The following is a 20,873-nucleotide window of genomic DNA, read 5'->3' on the forward strand; positions in this document are numbered from 1 at the left end:
AAACTATAAAAAAAACAAAAAAAAAAACATAGTTCCATTAGCAGTACACCAAAGGTCCATGTAAACAGGGAGATTTCACATTGAAGAGTCACAGAATGGCACAAAAACAACTGTAGTAAACATAAAAAGCATTAAGGGATCAGAGAATCAGTGTGGGGAGATTCAAAAACAGTGGTAAAGCAATTGTTCCCAGTATCCCAGATCTCAGGAAATTTCTGTGGGCAACAGTTCTAATAAATCATCTTTTTAAATAGAATGGCAGTATGAACAAGCGACATCCAAATACTGTTAGAAGGTAGTTGATCTACCATCCATCTCAAAACAATGGTTTTTCTTGTGAGTAAAAGCACTTTGCACATGTGTGCATGGTGTTTTCAAAGCTCCTCATTCAATGAGCCAAAGAGGCAAACCTCAATCCTTGATAATACAGAAACACCTAGCAGGGAAGATAGAAAGGACAACAAATCACACCAGAAGTACTCGATCCCCAGATGCAGAAAATCGTCATCAGGGGCCTTACATCTAAGGAGGACAAACGATTAATATAAAACAACCTCAGGGGGATAAGGTAGGATTGGAGAATGGTATTACATTTTGTCATTTTATTATTGGATGCAGAGAAAACTGAAAGATGTGACTCCATAGCCTTTCAATCCTCGGCTATAAAAGTGGGGATGAGCGATGCCCATTTATGCCTAACTGGTAAAGGGTCTGCAGTAATTGTCACTGATATACAAAGGGACCTTAGGAGCAGAAAACTCTAATTAGTGGAAAGGAGGAGATAGGAGTCTACCCTAACATTGGGAAAATGAGATTGCAGAATACTACTGATTCAAAGATATCTAAACGTACAAGCGACCTTATACTTCACTTATAACTGAGCAAAAGAAAAAAAGAAAAACATCCCGGTCAAATATATCACCCATGGTATGAATATTGTACACAGACCAAGAGGAGGGGTCCTCACCTGGAAGCAAATTAGAAAGATAGTTATTGTCCCACAAGAGCATTTCATCTATGGTGTGAAAATAAATGGACACCCTCTAAGCATAGCACAAAACAGATCTAGCCAATTCATGCAGAGGTAACAATCTCTGGGGATATCTAGAGTTACTATCCTCTTGTAGTAAACAAGTAGCCTCTAGTCTAATAAACAAGTAATATGAGTTGCATGCACCAAATGACTCTCAGAGTTTGGCAGGGACATGGAAGGCACCCAATAATATAGCAGGTGAGGTTGGCCAGCGAGATAATACAAAAATAAAATCTAGTAGCGCTGCCCCAGCCAATCTCTTAGGTCTTTGCAGTACATGCAGTACGCTTCAGTTTGGATCGAAAATTACCCCAGATAAAGGCTGACCTCATGAAGTTAAGGGATTTAAAAAGACAATTAGAGATAATAACAGCGCTATATGGTAGTAAACACAACAACATCGGTAATAGTATCATCTTAATTAAATGTATGCAGCCAGAGAACAATAGGGACATGAGGTAAATTTAGAGTGAGTATACTCCAACAGAGGAGAAACACTAAGTTAGAAGTCACTTACAAAGGCTTTAGTAACTGTGATACATTCCTATTTAACAACCAGGAAAATTAACCTTTAATTGCCATGTGTGTCACCTTTTGTGTCACCTTGTGTGCCTGTAATAAGGCAAATATTCAAGGTATATAAACTTTTCATCATGGCCATTTTGGTGATTTCTGGTATCACTTTGATTTAAAAAGGAGCTTAAAGGGGTACTTTGCTGTTAGACATCTTATCCCCTATCCAAAGGATAGGGTATAAGATGTCTGATCGTGGAGGGCTCGCCACTGGCAACCCCCATGATCCCCCCTGCAGCAGCCCGGTACCTCAGCAGCTCTTAGCTACGTTTTCTCCGAGGCTGATGACAGGCCGTGCAGGGGACGGGGCATCGTGATGCCATGACCCCGCCCCTTCGTGACATCACATCTGCCCCCCTCAATTCAGGTCTATGGAAGGGGCGTCACGTCCCTCCCATAGACTTGTATAGAGGTGGTGGGGCATGACATCACGAAAGGGCAGGCCGTGACGTCATGATGCCCAGTCCCCTGCACCGCCCGTCATCAGCTTCGGAGAAAACTTTGCTCTGGGCTTCTGAGGTACCGGGCTGCTGCAGGGGGGATCGCAGGGTCCCCAACGGTGTACTCCTTTAACAACTTTGTGATAATAAAGGGTCTCAAATGATCCCCATACTTAAATAAGAGTTTTTTGCGTCAGTCACGTTTTCTAAATCAATGTCCAAATTCCAAAATTTCTGCCAGGGTATCCAAACTTTTACACAGAAATATATAGCAATAAACATAATAAGCAGTATATTACAGTATACTATTTTATTTGGTGTGTACCATGTTTGCTGTTAGCATATGACGAGTATGTGCAGTTCAGACATGTGGTCCTGGATCTAGCTTGCCACCTGCATAGTTTTATAATCTGCCTAAATGAGAAGATCATCTAAAATTGCATTGACATGTTGTCTTCTGTAAGGGTTTTCTGGTTAAAAAATGGAAATACTGTAAAAGACAATTCTGAATTAAATAAGAGTCCACCGATCAGAATGCTCATCAGTAAGGCTATGTTCACATGGCCGAAATTCTGCTGTTCCGCTCAAATTCCATTCGGCAAAGCTTGCTGTGGAATTTTTGCAATTCTGTAGAATTTGTAATTTCGTCAGAATTTTGTTGTACTCAAAATACGGAATTTTGCCGAAATTCAGAGCCCCATTGAGATCAATGGGTTTCCACCTGGAATTCTGCAAAATTTTAAGAAATTTTTTTTGTGGAATTTTCACGGTGGAAATCCCCTTTGAACATAATGTGCTATGTGCTATCAATTTTGTGACATCCGAGCTGAATTTTATGAGGAATTCAGCATGGAAATTCCTCTGTGTGAACATAGCGTAAGGAAGCACAGAGAGTGCTTCCCCCCTGTAGGACCCATCATGTCTGCAATTTACATGGACAGCTCATTGAATAAAATGAAATTATTGTAATGCCCGGTTCCTCCTGAGGTGGCACTACGGGAAAAATGAATGTTTGTTTTTAGATTTCAATCCACTGAGGGTCCCAGGTTTAAGATATCCTGTATGCATTATGGTCCATATTTATTAATCAACCTGAAACCCTAATTGTCTGCTTTTTTTTTCTCTTTAACAACCAATCACAGCCCAACTTTTATATCTTAACAAGCTCTTGTAAAGTGAAAGTTGAGCTGTGATTGGTTGCTATGGGAAAAACCAGACAATTAGGGTTTCAGGCTGATTGATAAATATGGACCTACATAGTAGGTCAGTGTCCATTCTAACAAAATGAGATTATCCAAGGTAGATTTAAAACAACACATATGTTACTCTATAGCCCTATTTACAGGTTGAGCATAGTATATTTATTTCTTTCATTCCTGTATGCCAGCTTTCTAAAATCTAAGCAGGATTTACCAGACTTTTGCTATAACAATGACTTTGCAATCTTTGCTTGAGTCAGCAAGTGGATGTCACTAGCAAAGGAAGTTGTGATGAGTCGGTGAAGTAAGTCCATAGCTATTAATAAAATCCCCGTTCATGTTCCATCACTTCTATATTACTGGATGTCTGCAAGTGACTGATAAGCTTATACTTAAAAAGGGACTGGCAGTAATTCATTACCGAGCCCTTAATAACATTAAGCATCAAATATAAAATCCAATTCATTTAGCTGTAATATTCTGTAGAACAACACTATGTAATTGCTAAAAATGCATTGTTAAAAATGAATGTGTTTGTAAAATTGCATTGTTACTATAAATCTGGCTTGTACAGAACTTTGCTTTAAAAACAGATTTCCTCAACTTGAAAAGAAAAATGTACTGTAGTAGTATTTATACCACCCACATATCTAAAGATACTGGCCCTGGAGTGTAGTTTTCTTTGTGGATTTTAATTCCCTACAATTTTTCCCAGGGTATTTACTAGGGTTTCCCTACATTTTGCACTTTTCCATACATTTTTCATTTTTTTTTACACATGCTCTGATCTGTTGACAGCTGTGAACTTCTACTCCATATCTGTCACGCCTCCTCCCATAGACATGAATGGAGGGGGCGTGCTGTCATATCACCATCACATAAATGTTCAGAACACCGGGGTGCCAGCAAAGAGATCACACGAGGTCCCAGCAGCCAGACCCCGCGATCAGACATCTTACCCTATCCTTTGTATAGGGGATAAGATGTTTAGGTGTGGTAAGGGGTGTGAGAGAGTAGGGCAGATGGAATTGCCCTGGGGACAGATAGCATCAACCCCTTGTATTCGTGATGCCTTTACCAACCAAAGGTATACCGATGGATCCTGGGCTAGACGGGGGGGGGGGGGGGGGCAATAATGACTCTGATGCCAAGTTACAGATCACTGTACCTTTACTGAGTGACAGATGGAACAGTCTATACAGTTCAGCCAGGCCCACGGAGGTGACCAGTGACTTCAGAGACCTTAAGGGCTTGCTGGAACTTGCAGTAGACCTGGACAATTTAGTGCAGGCCACTTTGACTAGACAGTAGATGACGGTGACTGACTTGACTTGTGACTGACAATGTTGTGACTGTAGCTTACTTGTAGCTTGTGGCTGCAGGACTGACTTGAGGCCTCCCATGACTCCAGACACACTCCTACACTCGACTGTGCTGGACCTCAGCTTAGCAGAAAGAGCAGAGCTCAGAGAGAGTGAGAGTCCTCCCAGGGCTTTTATGGGGGAGACTCTGGTTGGGTACCATTGGTCACCCTTAAGTCACATGGTCACTGATACCTCCTGGGTAACAATCACATGACAACTGAAGATCACATGGGAACATTTCTTAAAGTTATAACACTTCATTACACACTTTACAGCATAACAAATGGCAAAACATATGTACATGAGGGAACAGATGTAAGGGGGCCCAGGGGACACTGCCTGACAGGGCAGGAAGAGTATGGGGTAACAACTCCCATACTGGGCAACCGCAAATTCCCCCTCTTAAGCACAGGTGTCCTCAGTGCCCAGTCCTGGAGGGCGGATGACTGGAAGTAGCCACTGGGGCCTAGACTGACAGTTCTTGTGGCATTATTATCTAATGTCCTTCACAGGTCTGGATAGTTAACAACAACTGAGGACGAGTCCATGTAGCACTTTAGAAAAAATGTCCATACATGCTCCTTTTGGGAATAAATTTGTAAACATATGGGATTCATTACCCTTGTAACTGCACTTTTAACACACTTAAGACACTTAAACACACAAGTTGCAGATAGGGCTGCCACAGGCTATCTACCCAATGCCTTTAGCTGATGGGCCCATTGGCAAAAGCTATTTATCCCCAGAACTCCATACATATTTTTACACTATGCAACAAGGTTAAGTTTATATACTGTACTATGTCACTATGTGTGTTTGACTTATACCTCAGGGGAACCCTCTGGCCAGTAGAGTACCCTGTACACGTGGACAGGAAAAAAGGATTGGACATATGTACATTAGGCAATTGTGGACTGGTTATATACATCCTGGCTACAGTCCTAATTTATACACAATACACTACAGTATGTAAGTTGACTAAATTAGACTATGTATTATACCAACAACTTTATACATGGTACTGCAACTTACTCTATGTACTGTGATGACTGTGATTTGGGGAATAATCCCCACCCTACACTTGATCATTCCCAGTAAGAGCTGTCCCGGATTGGCCTTCCAGCCATACTACGGCCATAGTGTCAGACTGCATCGCAGCACAGACACTGAATAAATACCGGCTCTTACTTCACCAATGCCAGGAGCCTTGGTGACACATATCACCCATCCACCACAATGCCTTTCACCTTCTCACTGTACCTAGCTGGTATTTGTCCTGGCAGTTAGGCAGTTACACTTCTCCTGACCTGGTCAGGGTACCCCTTATATAAATCGTCATAGACACAGAGAACCATCTTAGACATTTCTGTATATACATGTTTTATACACTTTATTAAAACACACCATAAACAGTATAATACGCCCACATGTGCATTACCTTGTGCAATAAAAAAAATATATTACTCTTACAGCATACGTTTTTTCCTAGTACCGCTCCACAGTTTGGGTACATTTTGAGTTCTCAGTAAAGAATTACGGCTAAAAGCCGGGAACATGCTTACGTATATGGTTGCAAATAAACTTCTTCACAAGTTTGTCAGAGACTTTTTCTTGAATGTTGCATAACCTGTAACAACAACAATGCTTCCACATAAAATACAGTTAGTCTTGTCGACTCAAGAAATAGCAAACATCTTGCAAGATTCAGGCACTGTGGCCTGGCAACTTTCCATCCCAACCTCGATGATCCGCTTGTTTGCTAGGTTGGGACATGTACCTAGGGCCACGTGACTTTGCCCCCTCCACAGGACTGAAATGGTTATCCCACGACACGTGGGACAAACTGGATTCAGTGATGGTCAGGCTCATGGTGATCACTACTTGTACAGTAGTAGCTTGCGCCACTGGGGGGTCAGTTGTAGGTGCCTGTTGGGCGGGCCAAACCTCCTCCTCAGCAGGAGTAGGTCAAGGCACTTTGGTTGGTGCCCACTGGGTAGGCCAAACCTCCGCAACAGCAGGAGTAGGCCTGGGCACATCTGTGGACGAGCCTCAATGCAGATACTTGGGGTTCATGACAGGTGACTCAGGATACCATTCTTTTTGGACAAGTTTCCCCTTGACGCTTGGTGGCAGGAGACCAAATGGATCTGAGTCACAATCTTCAAAGGGGAAATAGGCAAAGGGGATTTGCATAGGATTCTTGGGCCTGGTGACAGCTGCTGCCCATTCCCCTCGCAGGCTCTGTACAGGGGTGTACTCCACAATCTCACCGTTCTCTAGGGAGTGTAGAGGTGGAGGGAGGTAATCTCTCTTCAACGCTCTCCTGTTGACCAAAATAGTGCCATCGTGGTGGCAGTCCATCAATGTGCCATACTGTCAAACTTGATGACTGTAGCTCTCCGCCACTCTAGGGGTGTCTCTCTCTCTCAGGGTTGTTCTAGCCTTCTGATATATAAGGCCTCAAGGCTCTTAGTGTCTTGCTGCTGTGCAGCTTTTGCATTTTCTTTTTTTCCTCCTTACCTTTTAAAATCATAACCCTTTTCTATTTACCACTTAAAAATCCATATGATGGCTTATTTTTTCACCACCAATTCTACTTTGTAACGACATCAGTCATTTTACCCAAAAATCTACAACAAAACCAAAAAGAAAATCATTGTGCAACAAAATTGAAAAAAAAATGCCATTTTGTAACTTTTAGGGGCATCCGTTTCTACACAGTGCATTTTTCGGTAAAAATGACACCTTCTCTTTATTCTGTAGGTCCATACAATTAAAATGATACCCAACTTATATAGGTTTGATTTTGTCTTACTTCTGGAAAAAATCATAACTACATGCTTGAAAATTGATACTTTTAAAAATGTCCTCTTCTGACCACTATAACTTTTTTATTTTTCCGCATATGAGGATGTATGAGGGCTCTTTTTTTTGTGCCGTGATCTGAAGTTTTTTATCGGTACCATTTTTGTTTTGATCAGACTTTTTATTCTTTTTTTTATGGTATAAAAAGTGATAAAAAAATACGCTATTTTGGACCTTTGAATTTTTTTTATGTGTACGCCATTGACCGTGCGGTTTAATTAATGATATATTTTTATAGTTTGGACATTTACGCAAGTGACGATACCACATATGTTTATACTTATTTTTAATTACATAGTTTTTTTTATGGAAAAAGGGGGGGTGATTCAGACTGTGATTCAGGGAAGGGGTTAAATCACATTTATTAAACACTTTATTTTCATAAGGGACTATAACATTGCACACACTGATTTCCTACACTGGTAACTGCCATGCAATAGCATGGCATTGATCAGTGATATCGCCGCTCCACTGCTCCTGCCTGGATCTCAGGCACGGAGCAGTCATTCGGCGATAGGAAACGCAGGAGGCAGGTAGGGATCCTCTTCGTGTCCTGCATGCTGTTTGGGGTGCCGCGATTTCCCCACGGTGGTCCCGAACAGCACCACTGAGCTGCCGGGAAGGTTTCACTATCACTTCAGACACATTGATCAACTTTGATAGCTGCGTCTGAAGGGTTAATACCGGGCATCACCATGATCGGTGATGTCCGATATTAGCCGCGGGTCCCGGACGTTGGTATCCCCGTGACTCTGCGTTATATTGCGGGAGCCGGCACAGGACGTAAATATACGTCCTGCTTTGTAAAGGAGTTAACTTTTCCACTATGGCAGCCACTTCGTCCTCATATTTGGCGTTTTCGTCCCAGGCTGCTGGGACAGGAGGGTGGGACTTCCCTGGCAGGGGTAGGAGATGGTCCCTCATGAACTGGATCAGTGTTGGCTCCTTGCCAAGTAGCCGCTGTGGCAGCGGTGGTGACCGGGGAAGTGCTGGGGGCTGCTGGACCTGGGGCGCTGGCTCTGGACTGGGGGTAGATGGAGGGGTAGAGAACTGGGCCTCGGCCAAGGTACTCACTTCCGACTTCTCCGTGGGGATCTCAGCCCCGGATACCCAGGACGATCCTCGCGATGATTTAGGCGTTCTACCCGCCGGAGTTGCAGGCCAGTTTCCATCGTTCTTAGGTAGCGGAACTTTAACGTGGGCGTCTTTGGCCCCGATGGAGAATCTCTGCAGACGATCAGCTAACTCCTGGAACATCTGTGCCGCGGCAACTTGCCGGGCCTCCTGCGCCATCTTGGGACTCTCTGCTCTCGTGCTCTGCTGTGCATCCGCCATCTTCTTGCTCTCATCAGGAACTTCTGCAAGACTGAAGAGGTCCGGCTCCGCTCCACTTCTTATATCGGTCTCAACAAAATGGCCACCGGATGGAACTTCGTCATCAGCAGGGCCTGGGACTGGAAGTCCTCTTCTTCCTCCCCCCTGGCAACAAAGGGCAGACCTTTCAAGTTCAACTTAGGGCTAGGAGCTGCGACTTGGCTTCCACGCCCAGGGGTGGGACACTGGCTTTGGTTGAATCCTTTCATGCGCTTTTCTTCCACCAGATTAACCCTTTCAGGTATGGTGGTAGACATCTTGGCACGTAACATTGCTTCGGCACAAATCTTGCACATTGTATTTACGACTCCAGCACTGTTCCCAATGGCAGGCTATAAACTTTTCTTCACCTCCCTTTCTTCACAAGCACCTCAGGTAAAACACTTTCCACTGAGAAAGTCCCGTACACTTTCTGGCACAAATTTTAATTTGATTGGCATGAGATTTTCTGACAATACTGGACACAGTTCAGACTGGGGGAGGACTTTTCTCATAAGGCACACACCCGTATCCTGTTCGTGACGCCAAAAGTTGTGGTAAGGGGTGTGAGATGCAGGGCAGATGGAATTACCCTAGGGGCAGATGGCATTAACCCCTTGTATTCGTGACACCAGGGTGTGGTTTATCCTCAATACCACCCGAAGGTATACCGATGGATGCTGGGCTAGGCGTGGGGGCAATAATGACTGATGCCAAGTTACGGACAACTGTACAGTTCAGCCAGGCCCACGGAGGTGACTTCAGAGACCTTAAGGGCATGCTGGGACTTGCAGTAGATTTGGACAATTTAGTGCAGGCCATGTTGACTAGACAGAAGATGACGGTGACTGAATTGACTTGACTTGTGACTGACAATGCTGTGACTGTAGCTTACTTGTAGCTTGTGGCTGCAGGACTGACTTGAGGCCTCCTATGACTCAGACACACTCCTAGATTCGATTGCATTGGACCTCAGCTTGGCAGAAAGAGCAGAGCTCAAAGAGTGAAAAGACTCCTCCCACTTCTATTAAAAAATCTTAATCCTTCCAGTAGTTATCAGCTGCCGTATGATCCACAGGAAGTGGTCCTCTTTTTGAATTTCCTTTCTGCCTGACCATGGTGCTCTCTGCTGACACCTCTGTCCATTTTAGGAACTGTCCAGAGCAGGAGAGGTTTTCTATGGGGATTTGTTCCTACTCTGGACAGTTCCTAAAATGGACAGAGGTGTCAACAGAGAGCACTGTGGTCAGGCAGAAAGGAAATTCTAAAAGAAAACAACTTCCTGTGAATCATACAGCCGCTGATAACTACTGGAAGGATTACGATTTTTTAATAGAAGTAATTTACAAATCTAAAAAAGTAGCCAACCCCTCTAGGCTAGCATCAGTTGCCTGATACAGTGATGTAATGGTAAAAATGATGACTGGATCGTGCTTCAATTATAATATGAAAGTGCAAATTCATTACACAATAAAATACATATAAAATATACACAATAACTCCTCGAAACACAAGGGCCCTTGTGCCGAGGAAAAATTACAATATAAAACTTATAAAACTTATACACACACCAATAGCTAGCATTGAGAATTTTTTTGAGAATTTTTTAACAATGCAATAATACTTTAAATCCGGCCTCCGATATTTCAAATGGGTTAAATGTCCCTTAAAGGTATGGATTCCAATTATACGTAAGGTAAAGTCCCATATAGGATATAGATTCCAAATTTTAAACGTAGAATGGGTAAATTATAGTTACCAGTCTGCAATACATCCCGATAGAAAGTCACCTTGAGTTGAAATGTGGAGTCCGCACGATTAGGTGGTACCAGACGCTGGCATGCGTCCTCGCGGCGGTCTGTCTGCCACAGACCAGCTGTAATAATAACCGCTTGCTGATGTTTCGCTGCAGATGGTAACCACACGATGAAGCAGGTGCGGACTTCTAGGTAACTCGATGGTGGGTGACGTCACAGGCGCTTGGGCAATGCTGCCTGGAAGATGATTCCGGGAATGGTGTACTGCTTAGCAGAACTGGATCGGAGTTTGCCTTTGAACAGTCAGGTAGCGGTGATGTATAATAATCTTATACCTAGACGCGTTTCTGGGCTCACATGTGCTTTATACACGGCCCTTTCCTCAGTAGGTTTGCATGATCTCTGAAGCAACAGATCTACTATATATTCATCCGGTCGTAATCAAATAGATTGTGTAAAGGTGATACTTAAGATATTCGAAAACTAGGAATGGATCACTATGGAGGGGTTTGATGTGTAAAACCCGAACTGGTATTAGTATGGACTCTTAAGTCAGTACATACTTGCGGATCTTGCATTATCGCATTGTATGTATTGGTTTTAGCGATAGTTTCAACAAATTCACAATGGGCAAAAAACATATACTAACATCAACTGTATATATCCTAAAGTTAAATAGAGACTCTAAACATAAGGAATATAAAAGTTTTGCATGATGCGATGGGAATTCGCATCATGTGAATAGAGGCAATAGCAGATATGGTTCTTATGAACCAGTAAATATACAAATATAAAGAAGAGGAATAGATAATAGTAATACTGAAAAATAAATAAAATGAAAATGAAAATAATTAAATAAAATTGAATAAAATATTGATAAAATTAAAACTAGAAAAAAATAAAAAAAAAAAAAAGAAAAAAAAGAAAAAAAAGAAAAAAAAAATAAATAAAATAAAATAAATATAAAAAAAATAAAAAATGAAATAAAAATATAAAATAAATAAATAATGAAAAAAAATATATATAAGTATAAATAAATAAAAATAAAAATGAAAATGAAAACAAAAATAAAAATGAAGTTAAAAATAATGAAAATGAAAAAAAAATAAATAAATAAATAAAAAAATAAATATATAAAATAAGTGAATAAAAGTAAATAAAATGCAATATTAATTACAATGAATATTACAAAATAAATATTACAAAATAGACTGACCATACAGTTCTCTCAGACCCGAGAAACTAACAAATATAATTTTTTATATATAGATACCACATTCTCAAGTGTGACTCTTGGTAGGAGACGGAATGAGGGGGACATGGAGGGCTACAGGGACCCTCCTTCAATATAATAGAAAGGAGGAGACCCTGGAATCCTGCAGGTCTCCTACAGAAAACCAAACAATTCAAAAGTAGAATTAAGTCCATTAGGCTCTAATGTATCGAATTCATAAATTTTTTTTGAGAATGTGGTATCTATATATAAAAAATTATATTTGTTAGTTTCTCGGGTCTGAGAGAACTGTATGGTCAGTCTATTTTGTAATATTTATTTTGTAATATTCATTGTAATTAATATTGCATTTCATTTACTTTTATTCACTTATTTTATATATTTATTTTTTTATTTATTTATTTATTTTTTTTTCATTTTCATTATTTTTAACTTCATTTTTATTTTTGTTTTCATTTTCATTTTTATTTTTATTTATTTATACTTATATATATTTTTTTTCATTATTTATTTATTTTATATTTTTATTTCATTTTTTATTTTTTTTATATTTTTTTATTTTATTTTATTTTTTAATTTTTTTTTTTAATTTTTTTTTTTTTTTTTTTTTTTTTATTTTCTAGTTTTAATTTTATCAATATTTTATTCAATTTTATTTAATTATTTTCATTTTCATTTTATTTATTTTTCATTATTACTATTATCTATTCCTCTTCTTTATATTTGTATATTTACTGGTTCATAAGAACCATATCTGCTATTGCCTCTATTCACATGATGCGAATTCCCATCGCATCATGCGAAACTTTTATATTCCTTATGTTTAGAGTCTCTATTTAACTTTAGGATATATACAGTTGATGTTAGTATATGTTTTTTGCCCATTGTGAATTTGTTGAAACTATCGCTAAAACCAATACATACAATGCGATAATGCAAGATCCACAAGTATGTACTGACTTAAGAGTCCATACTAATACCAGTTCGGGTTTTACACATCAAACCCCTCCATAGTGATCCATTCCTAGTTTTCGAATATCTTAAGTATCACCTTTACACAATCTATTTGATTACGACCGGATGAATATATAGTAGATCTGTTGCTTCAGAGATCATGCAAACCTACTGAGGAAAGGGCCGTGTATAAAGCACATGTGAGCCCAGAAACGCGTCTAGGTATAAGATTATTATACATCACCGCTACCTGACTGTTCAAAGGCAAACTCCGATCCAGTTCTGCTAAGCAGTACACCATTCCCGGAATCATCTTCCAGGCAGCATTGCCCAAGCGCCTGTGACGTCACCCACCATCGAGTTACCTAGAAGTCCGCACCTGCTTCATCGTGTGGTTACCATCTGCAGCGAAACATCAGCAAGCGGTTATTATTACAGCTGGTCTGTGGCAGGCAGACCGCCGCGAGGACGCATGCCAGCGTCTGGTACCACCTAATCGTGCGGACTCCACATTTCAACTCAAGGTGACTTTCTATCGGGATGTATTGCAGACTGGTAACTATAATTTACCCATTCTACGTTTAAAATTTGGAATCTATATCCTATATGGGACTTTACCTTACGTATAATTGGAATCCATACCTTTAAGGGACATTTAACCCATTTGAAATATCGGAGGCCGGATTTAAAGTATTATTGCATTGTTAAAAAATTCTCAAAAAAATTCTCAATGCTAGCTATTGGTGTGTGTATAAGTTTTATAAGTTTTATATTGTCATTTTTCCTCGGCACAAGGGCCCTTGTGTTTCGAGGAGTTATTGTGTATATTTTATATGTATTTTATTGTGTAATGAATTTGCACTTTCATATTATAATTGAAGCACGATCCAGTCATCATTTTTACCATTACATCACTGTATCAGGCAACTGATGCTAGCCTAGAGGGGTTGGCTACTTTTTTAGTTTTGTTTCCCTTATCACAACACCAGGTGTAGGTGTACAGCCCTCTTACCTCGGCTAGTTAATTGTGAGCTGCACATCCCCAGTTTTTTACCTATTTTAATTTACAAATCTGTTTAACTTTCTGGCACCAGTTGATTGAAGAAAATGTTTTCCGGTGGAGTACCCCTTTAAGGATAATGCACACTGCCGCACTGCAAAAAATTGTTCAGGAATTATTTGAGACACATGGAAAAGAATTAGAGGGGTTTAGCCTGAACTCAAAATTTCCCAGATATGATGTTTGTGTCTGCAGCTAATGTCTTGGTGCCAGATACCACAGGACAGCTTCAGGGTATCTTCACACAATGGAATTCTGCATGGACATTCCGCAGCAGTAGAGTCCCATTGATATCAATGGGATTCTGCTGCACTGTTCACAAAGTGGAATTACTGCAGCAGATGTTTCAGTTGTGGATATCCCAATTCCAGAGTGTACAGAAAGAATGGACATGTCTATTCTTTCTGTGGAGTCTGCATGGAAATGCCCTGCCCTCTATGAGACTGCACATTTCCGAGCTGTCCTAGCACTGGCATGTTCTACCGGTGCTACGCTGTTGGGGCAATGTCCGCAGGGAAATTTTCTGTGCGGACATTGCCCGTGTGAACATAGCCCCAGAGGTCTTGTGGAGTCGACCCAATAGAATATTTGGCTGGTAGTTTTATGATATGGTTGTATATTGTATGATGTCACTTCACAGCAGACGTATACTTATTACCAATATAATAAACAGATCTACTTAAAGTTCTCTGCCATGAAATACTTTCCTATTAACTCTGCACCTGAATTTCAGGTATAAGCACCTAGCAGAAATCTTAACAAGACAGAAACATAAAGCATCTCCTGAAGAAAAGTGCCGACATGTTCTAGAGCAATGCAAGCAGCAAGGATGGCAGGTAATGTAAAGACAACTGCTTTGCATAAGGTGATGTTCATTAGCTACTGGGATTTTCCCACGTCATCCATTGTCTAGCATAAATTGGATGCATGCAGTGAAGGGATTCCCAAGTGTCCAGGTTTTCCAGAAAATGCTTATTTTTCCCTGAATTCTATTTATTCAAATACTAAGAATTTCCTTAGACTGCACCTAATTAAATAAGACATTCGATAAAGCAAAAGACAGCTATTAGATGAAATTAGGTAATATGGTTTTATAGGGCTAGTCTAGACCCCAGGGACTTTGGCTTATATAACATAACTGAAGGTAAGCGCAACCAGCCTATAGTCCAGATCAGGAGGTGGATTAGTAGACTGATACAAACCTTTAACTAAGTGAGTAGGACTAGTCTCCTATCAAAAATTTCACCAAACAAAGAAATAATAAATGAAGTAACAAATTTTATTGGACAAATAATAATAAATAAAAGACATAAATAGTAAGATCAGCAATAGCCAGAAAAATATATGAGGATCCAATATAATATGCTCCTAGAGAATTGCCACTATTAGTGAAGCATATAAGGCAGTAGAATCACTGTCACAGTGTGTATACATAAAGAAGGCAAATATAGACATAATTAAAACTAGGAGAAAGGAGACAACGTGGATACATGATCACAAGGTGTACTATGAGAGCCTGGAAGCAGTAATGTAAACCATTCCCACTGAGGGGAAGGAAGAAACAAAGTTGTTAAAACCAGGCTCCCACAAGACATCCACGATCACCGCGTTATACTCACAGGGAGGTTCACCCACAACCCCTATGCCGTTTCGCTACCCGCTTCGTCAGGGTAGCGAAACGGCGTAGGGGTTGTGGGTGATCCTCCCTGTGAGTATAACACGGTGATCGTGGATGTCTTGTGGGAGCCTGGTTTTAACAACTTTATTTCTTCCTTCCCCTCAGTGGGAATTGTTTACATTACTGCCTCCAGGCTTCCAGGCTCTCATAGTACACCTTGTGATCATGTATCCACGTTGTCTCCTTTCTCCTAGTTTTAATTATGTCTATATTTGCCTTCTTTATGTATACACACTGTGACAGTGATTCTACTGCCTTATATGCTTCACTAATAGTGGCAATTCTCTAGGAGCATATTATATTGGATCCTCATATATTTTTCTGGCTATTGCTGATCTTACTATTTATGTCTTTTATTTATTATTATTTGTCCAATAAAATCTGTTACTTCATTTATTATTTCTTTGTTTGGTGCAATTTTTGATAGGAGACTATACTAAAGTGTTTAGCACCAAACACAATATACTTTTCTGATTGAAAAGCTACTTTGGTCATATATCTTTGGTTAAGTGAGTAGGACTGAAGCTCTGTGGACATCCATATTTGGTGGCCTTGTAAAAGGTCCTGTTGGTGCAGCATCATGCAGCACTATTCAGGCCAATATGATCCATAATGAGCCAGATAACTAGTAAATTGAGTCTTCAAGATGTCATACAGATCCTCTATGGTGGCCATTGTTAATAGATGTGCAGATGTGAACAGCAGTCGGGTTAGTTTTTCTCTCTTATGCTGGGTTCACACTACAATTTAACTATACGGGACCGGATAAGGCTGGAGGGAAAGAAAACTGGGCGCTCCCGTATTCCAGCCGGACCCGGCCCTTATCTAATTCATTTCAATGAGCCGACCACAGACAAACGGTGACTCCTGTCTACTAAATTTTGCCCCATATCCGGTTGTGTGACCGGACCAAAAACTGCGGCGTACCCCGTTTTTAGGTCTGGTCAGAAAACTGCATACGGGGCAAAAATGAGCCGACAGGAGTCACCGTTTGACTCATCTCGGCTCATTGTAATGAATTAGATACGGGCCAGGTCCAGCTGGGATATAGGAGAAAGACATAGATGATTTCTTCAAAAAACAGCACCCCACCTGTCCGCAAGTTGTGTGCTGGATTGCAGTTCAATTCCATTAAAGTGAATGGATCCAAACTGTAATACCACACGCAACCTAAGGACAGGCCTGGTGCTGTTTTTGGAAGAAATTACCTCTGTTCTTCTATTGCTGGATAACCCCTTTAAAGGAGATGTAACTTTGAAACTGTACATCCCTTCACATCCATGGAAAACTGATCCTGTTGCCCAACCTTGGCACTATAACAGGGGATCTGCTAGTTTCTAATGACCCAATTTCCATTCTCTGAATTGATGTCTTGAGCTGAAGAGTTGAGTATACTAAGACACATTATATATAAAAGGAAAAAAAGAGATGCGCTCCTAGTGTGGTATGTAGGATAGGAAAGCCCCTTAAGAAAACAAATTTAAGGCTTACCAGAGGGCGTTGTGCTGAGGGCACAACACCTATGTAGGCGTGTAATATCGCTCAGTCGACGTGAGGTCAGCAGCTCCAGGATCCCCTCTGAGTGTACTAGACGCTCAGTATTGTAGTGAGATTCCAGGTGTGAGAACCATAATTGGGACACAGAAAATGAGTACTTGTTTCCAAAGCGCTTCTCCTCCAGTGGTCAGTGGCAGCTCTGACAGGAGCACACAGGAGAGGTGCAGGCTGTTCCTAATCCACACCTCTCCTGTGTGCTCCTGTCAGAGCTGCCGCTGACCACTGGAGGAGAAGCGCTTTGGAAACAAGTCCTCATTTTCTGTGTCCCAATTATGGTTCACACACCTGGAATCTTATTTACTAAGAGTGTTGTGTATGTTTCTTTGTGGGTGTTAATTCCCTAAAATTTATTTTCCATGGTATTTACAAAGTTTTCCCTACATTTTCCACTTTCCCTATACTTTGCTTTTTTTTACACATGCTCTGATCTGTCTGGTTTTCCTCAGATCAAATCCACCACATTTTATGTGGAAACCTTAGTAAATATGTTGGGTTTTTGTGAAAATGTCGGGAACACGCCCCTTTTCAGAGACCATGCCCCCTTTCCTGGAGACCATGCCCCTTTTTGTGTTTTCTTAGCAAAATGGAGAGTTAGTTGGGGTTTTTTCAATTCTGGTGCAAATTCTGGTGCACATTCTGGTGCAGACAGAATTTCTGGCGCAATGCGACAGAATGTGGCGCACAGCCCGACCAAAACATGTCGGGTTTGCAATAGTAAATGAGGGCCATTAGCTTCTCGACATGAACTACCAGACAACCAGAAGACGGCAGTTGTTTGTTGTGTTCCATTTTCCACACATTTGGGTTAAAAAAAACAAATATTACACAAAACCGTATATTCTAAATCGTACACCTAAAATAAAATAAAAAGGAGCTTAGAATCTTTATATTCATCAACAAATCATAACATGGTAAGATAAATCTACCAGCTACTTAGCTGTCTGGGAAAGCTGGGAATTGAAATGTTGCCACATCTGGAGGGCCGCAGTTTGAGACCACTGATCTACATCAATTATGTGCATGGTATATAAACCGAGGACACTCTTAGGTTTAGTCACAAGCAGGTAAGTAGCAGGTAATGCTGTGTGTTGGTGGGAGATATAGAGTCATTAATGGGGGACATTTATCAAAACCTGTCAAGAGGAATAGTTGCTGAGTTGTATATAGCAACCAATCAGATCGCTTCTTTCATTTTTCAGAGGCCTTTTCAAAAATGAAAGAAGAGACCTGATTGGTTGCTATATACAACTCAGCAACTTTTCCTCTGGACAGGTTTTGATCTCTCCCATTTTGTGGAAATAATGGTGGACAGAGACAAAGGCTTGCTGGGCAGCAGGTAAAGTAAAGCCGAGAGAGAGGAGAGAGAGGAGAGAGAGAGAGATGTACAGATAGACCGACTAACTCAGTATTCGCCCCTCAACACTGTTAGATGGTGAATCCTTAGCAACAAGACTGTTCGGCTATAAGCTGTTCTTGTTCCGACAGCAGAGAATGGAAAAAGGGACATGTGATATATATAAATATCAGTCCTGTCCACAACTACATGTAAGGTATTATGTAAATATGTAAATATTTATAATACACATTCATTGATTTTCTTTGCCTCTCATAAAATGACTCAACTTATTTGAACCTTGTATTTGTATTATTTATGCTAACGGTGTAATTAAAGTACTAAAGTAAGTCTCTATGGGGATAAGGATTCCCTCATACAGACGTATACAATTGTTAGAGTTGCACATATATTTATGTATTATTCTCTTCACAGATCGGCGCCCGAAAGGTTTTCCTGAAATACCGTCAAGCTGATCAACTGAATGACATGTGTGCCCAGCTACAAAGGAAAATTATACTTTGCCAGAAAGGTAAAAGCAAAATATGTTTCATCCTAAGAGTGGAAATTTATTATTGTAAAGCTTATTTGAGTGTAAGAAATGTTACATATAATAAAAGTCCAGCATTCTGGTTCTTCTGGTCAGTTTAAGATCTGATGTCGAGGAATATCTAGTGTCCTATACATGTTATGTTTTTTCAAAATGTAACTTTAAAGGAGCACTCCAGCGAAAGTTAACATATTCCTTATCCACAGGATAGGGGATAAGTAGCATATCGTGGGGATTCTGGCCGCTGGGACCCACTGCTTTCTCCAGGACAGGAACCCTGCTCTCTCACTGAGGAGTGAGTGTAGACTTCATGTACTCCATTCATTTCCATGTGAGACGCACACGTTCCTCACTGGGTGCCGGGTCCCGTCCCGGAGATCACAAGGGATCGTACCCCCACCCCACCACCCCCGCGATCAGCTACTTATCCTCTATCCTGTGGCTAGGGAATAAGTTCATTTTTGCCATAGTTTTCCTTTAAAGGGTACCTCTCATCAAAAAAACTTTTGATATATTATAGATTAATGTATGCAGAATAACTTTACAATTGCATGTTATTAAAAAATATGTTTCTTTCTATTTAATTTTCCACTTTGAAGAAATGACCACTAGGGGTCTCCCTACCAGTCCTGGCAGCAAGCATTTCAGACTCATGCTGGAGACCTAAACACTCAGAGCTGCCAGTCTGCTTTGTTCACAAAGGAGAACACTCAGAGCTGCCAGCCTGCTTTGTTCACAGCCTGTTTGGCTGTGAACAAAGCAGGCTGGCAGCTCTGAGTGTTTAGGACTCCAGAATGAGTCAGAAATGCTTGCTGACAGACTGATCTGGAAAAATACAATAGAAAGAAGCATATTTTTCATTAACATGCTATTGGAAAGTTATTCAACATTCATTAATCTAAAATATATCAAAAGTTTATTTGATGAGAGGTACCCTTTAACATTAATGAATGTGTGGACTTGAATGAATTGTAGAAAGTATAACACATACAGATGTAGCCAGCGCCACCTTGATCTCTGAGACATTGATATTGTACTACACTCCTGAAAGGTATCCTAACACATTGTATAAAGCAAAATTTAACATTACTACCAAAATATTGGTATCAAGGGTGATATAATGATAAATAATAATAAAATTATAATCTGTCATACATTATCACAAGTTATGTTGGGATATCCTACTGGAAGCTGAACAATTTTGTTGCTAAAGATACACCATCTAACACTGTACATCTGTCTATCTATCTGTTTAATCTATCACTACAGCATGGTAAATAAACCGCAAAGTGAAGATGGTGCCTGCAGGTATAAGAGCCTTGGTCGGGGGGGGGGGGGGGGGGGGCACACTAGGTAGATAGAGAAAACTGGAGCTCCCAAATCTATCTATCTATCTATATGTCTGTCTGTCTATCTGTTTGCATCTATATGTAAAACTATATAATATATCAGTAGTAGTTGTGTAAAATGTTTATAATATTTCAGTATCATTATAAATTTCTCTCCTTCTTTAGAACAAGGAAAATTTTATTGGTAGATAGTTTCAATGACAACCACTACATGCATTGCAATAAATACAGCAGACGTAATATCTGACTCTTTCCTGAGTAAATAACTGTCACCAGAATATACGGTAGATAAAATACCAGTAATGTCAGTATAGAAAATCCACACAAGTCCCACACTTCTTATCTTGTGAGCTCTATATGATAAGCATAACGTGCGCACAATTCGCTAGATAACAAGTAAAAGCTACATAGTTGATTGTAGAAGACAATAGTAAGACATTTTATAGAAGAACAAGAATGTGCTTGATGTCAGCATTGTATATTGTTGAAGTTCTTTTAGAGGATTATTTACAGTGAGTGTTGCTTTCAGTAGCCATTAGATGTCATGTAGAGTCCATAATGGAGTCCTCTATAG

General features: G+C 40.3%; 1 protein-coding gene across 8 annotated transcripts in view; it reads left to right on the forward strand.

The window, feature by feature from the left end:
• The window catches only part of MYO16 (myosin XVI), a 483,589-nt gene that overhangs the window by 403,144 nt on the left and 59,572 nt on the right, over nt 1-20,873 (forward strand). For all 8 annotated transcript variants that reach the window (XM_056555738.1, XM_056555737.1, XM_056555733.1 and 5 more), the window contains 2 exons: nt 14,566-14,668; nt 18,836-18,932. In XM_056555738.1, the coding sequence (XP_056411713.1) occupies nt 14,566-14,668; nt 18,836-18,932 (200 nt within the window). The remainder of the gene's footprint in view (nt 1-14,565; nt 14,669-18,835; nt 18,933-20,873) is intronic.

Source organism: Hyla sarda, chromosome 2 (genome assembly GCF_029499605.1).
Source record: "Hyla sarda isolate aHylSar1 chromosome 2, aHylSar1.hap1, whole genome shotgun sequence".
Taxonomy (NCBI): domain Eukaryota; kingdom Metazoa; phylum Chordata; class Amphibia; order Anura; family Hylidae; genus Hyla; species Hyla sarda.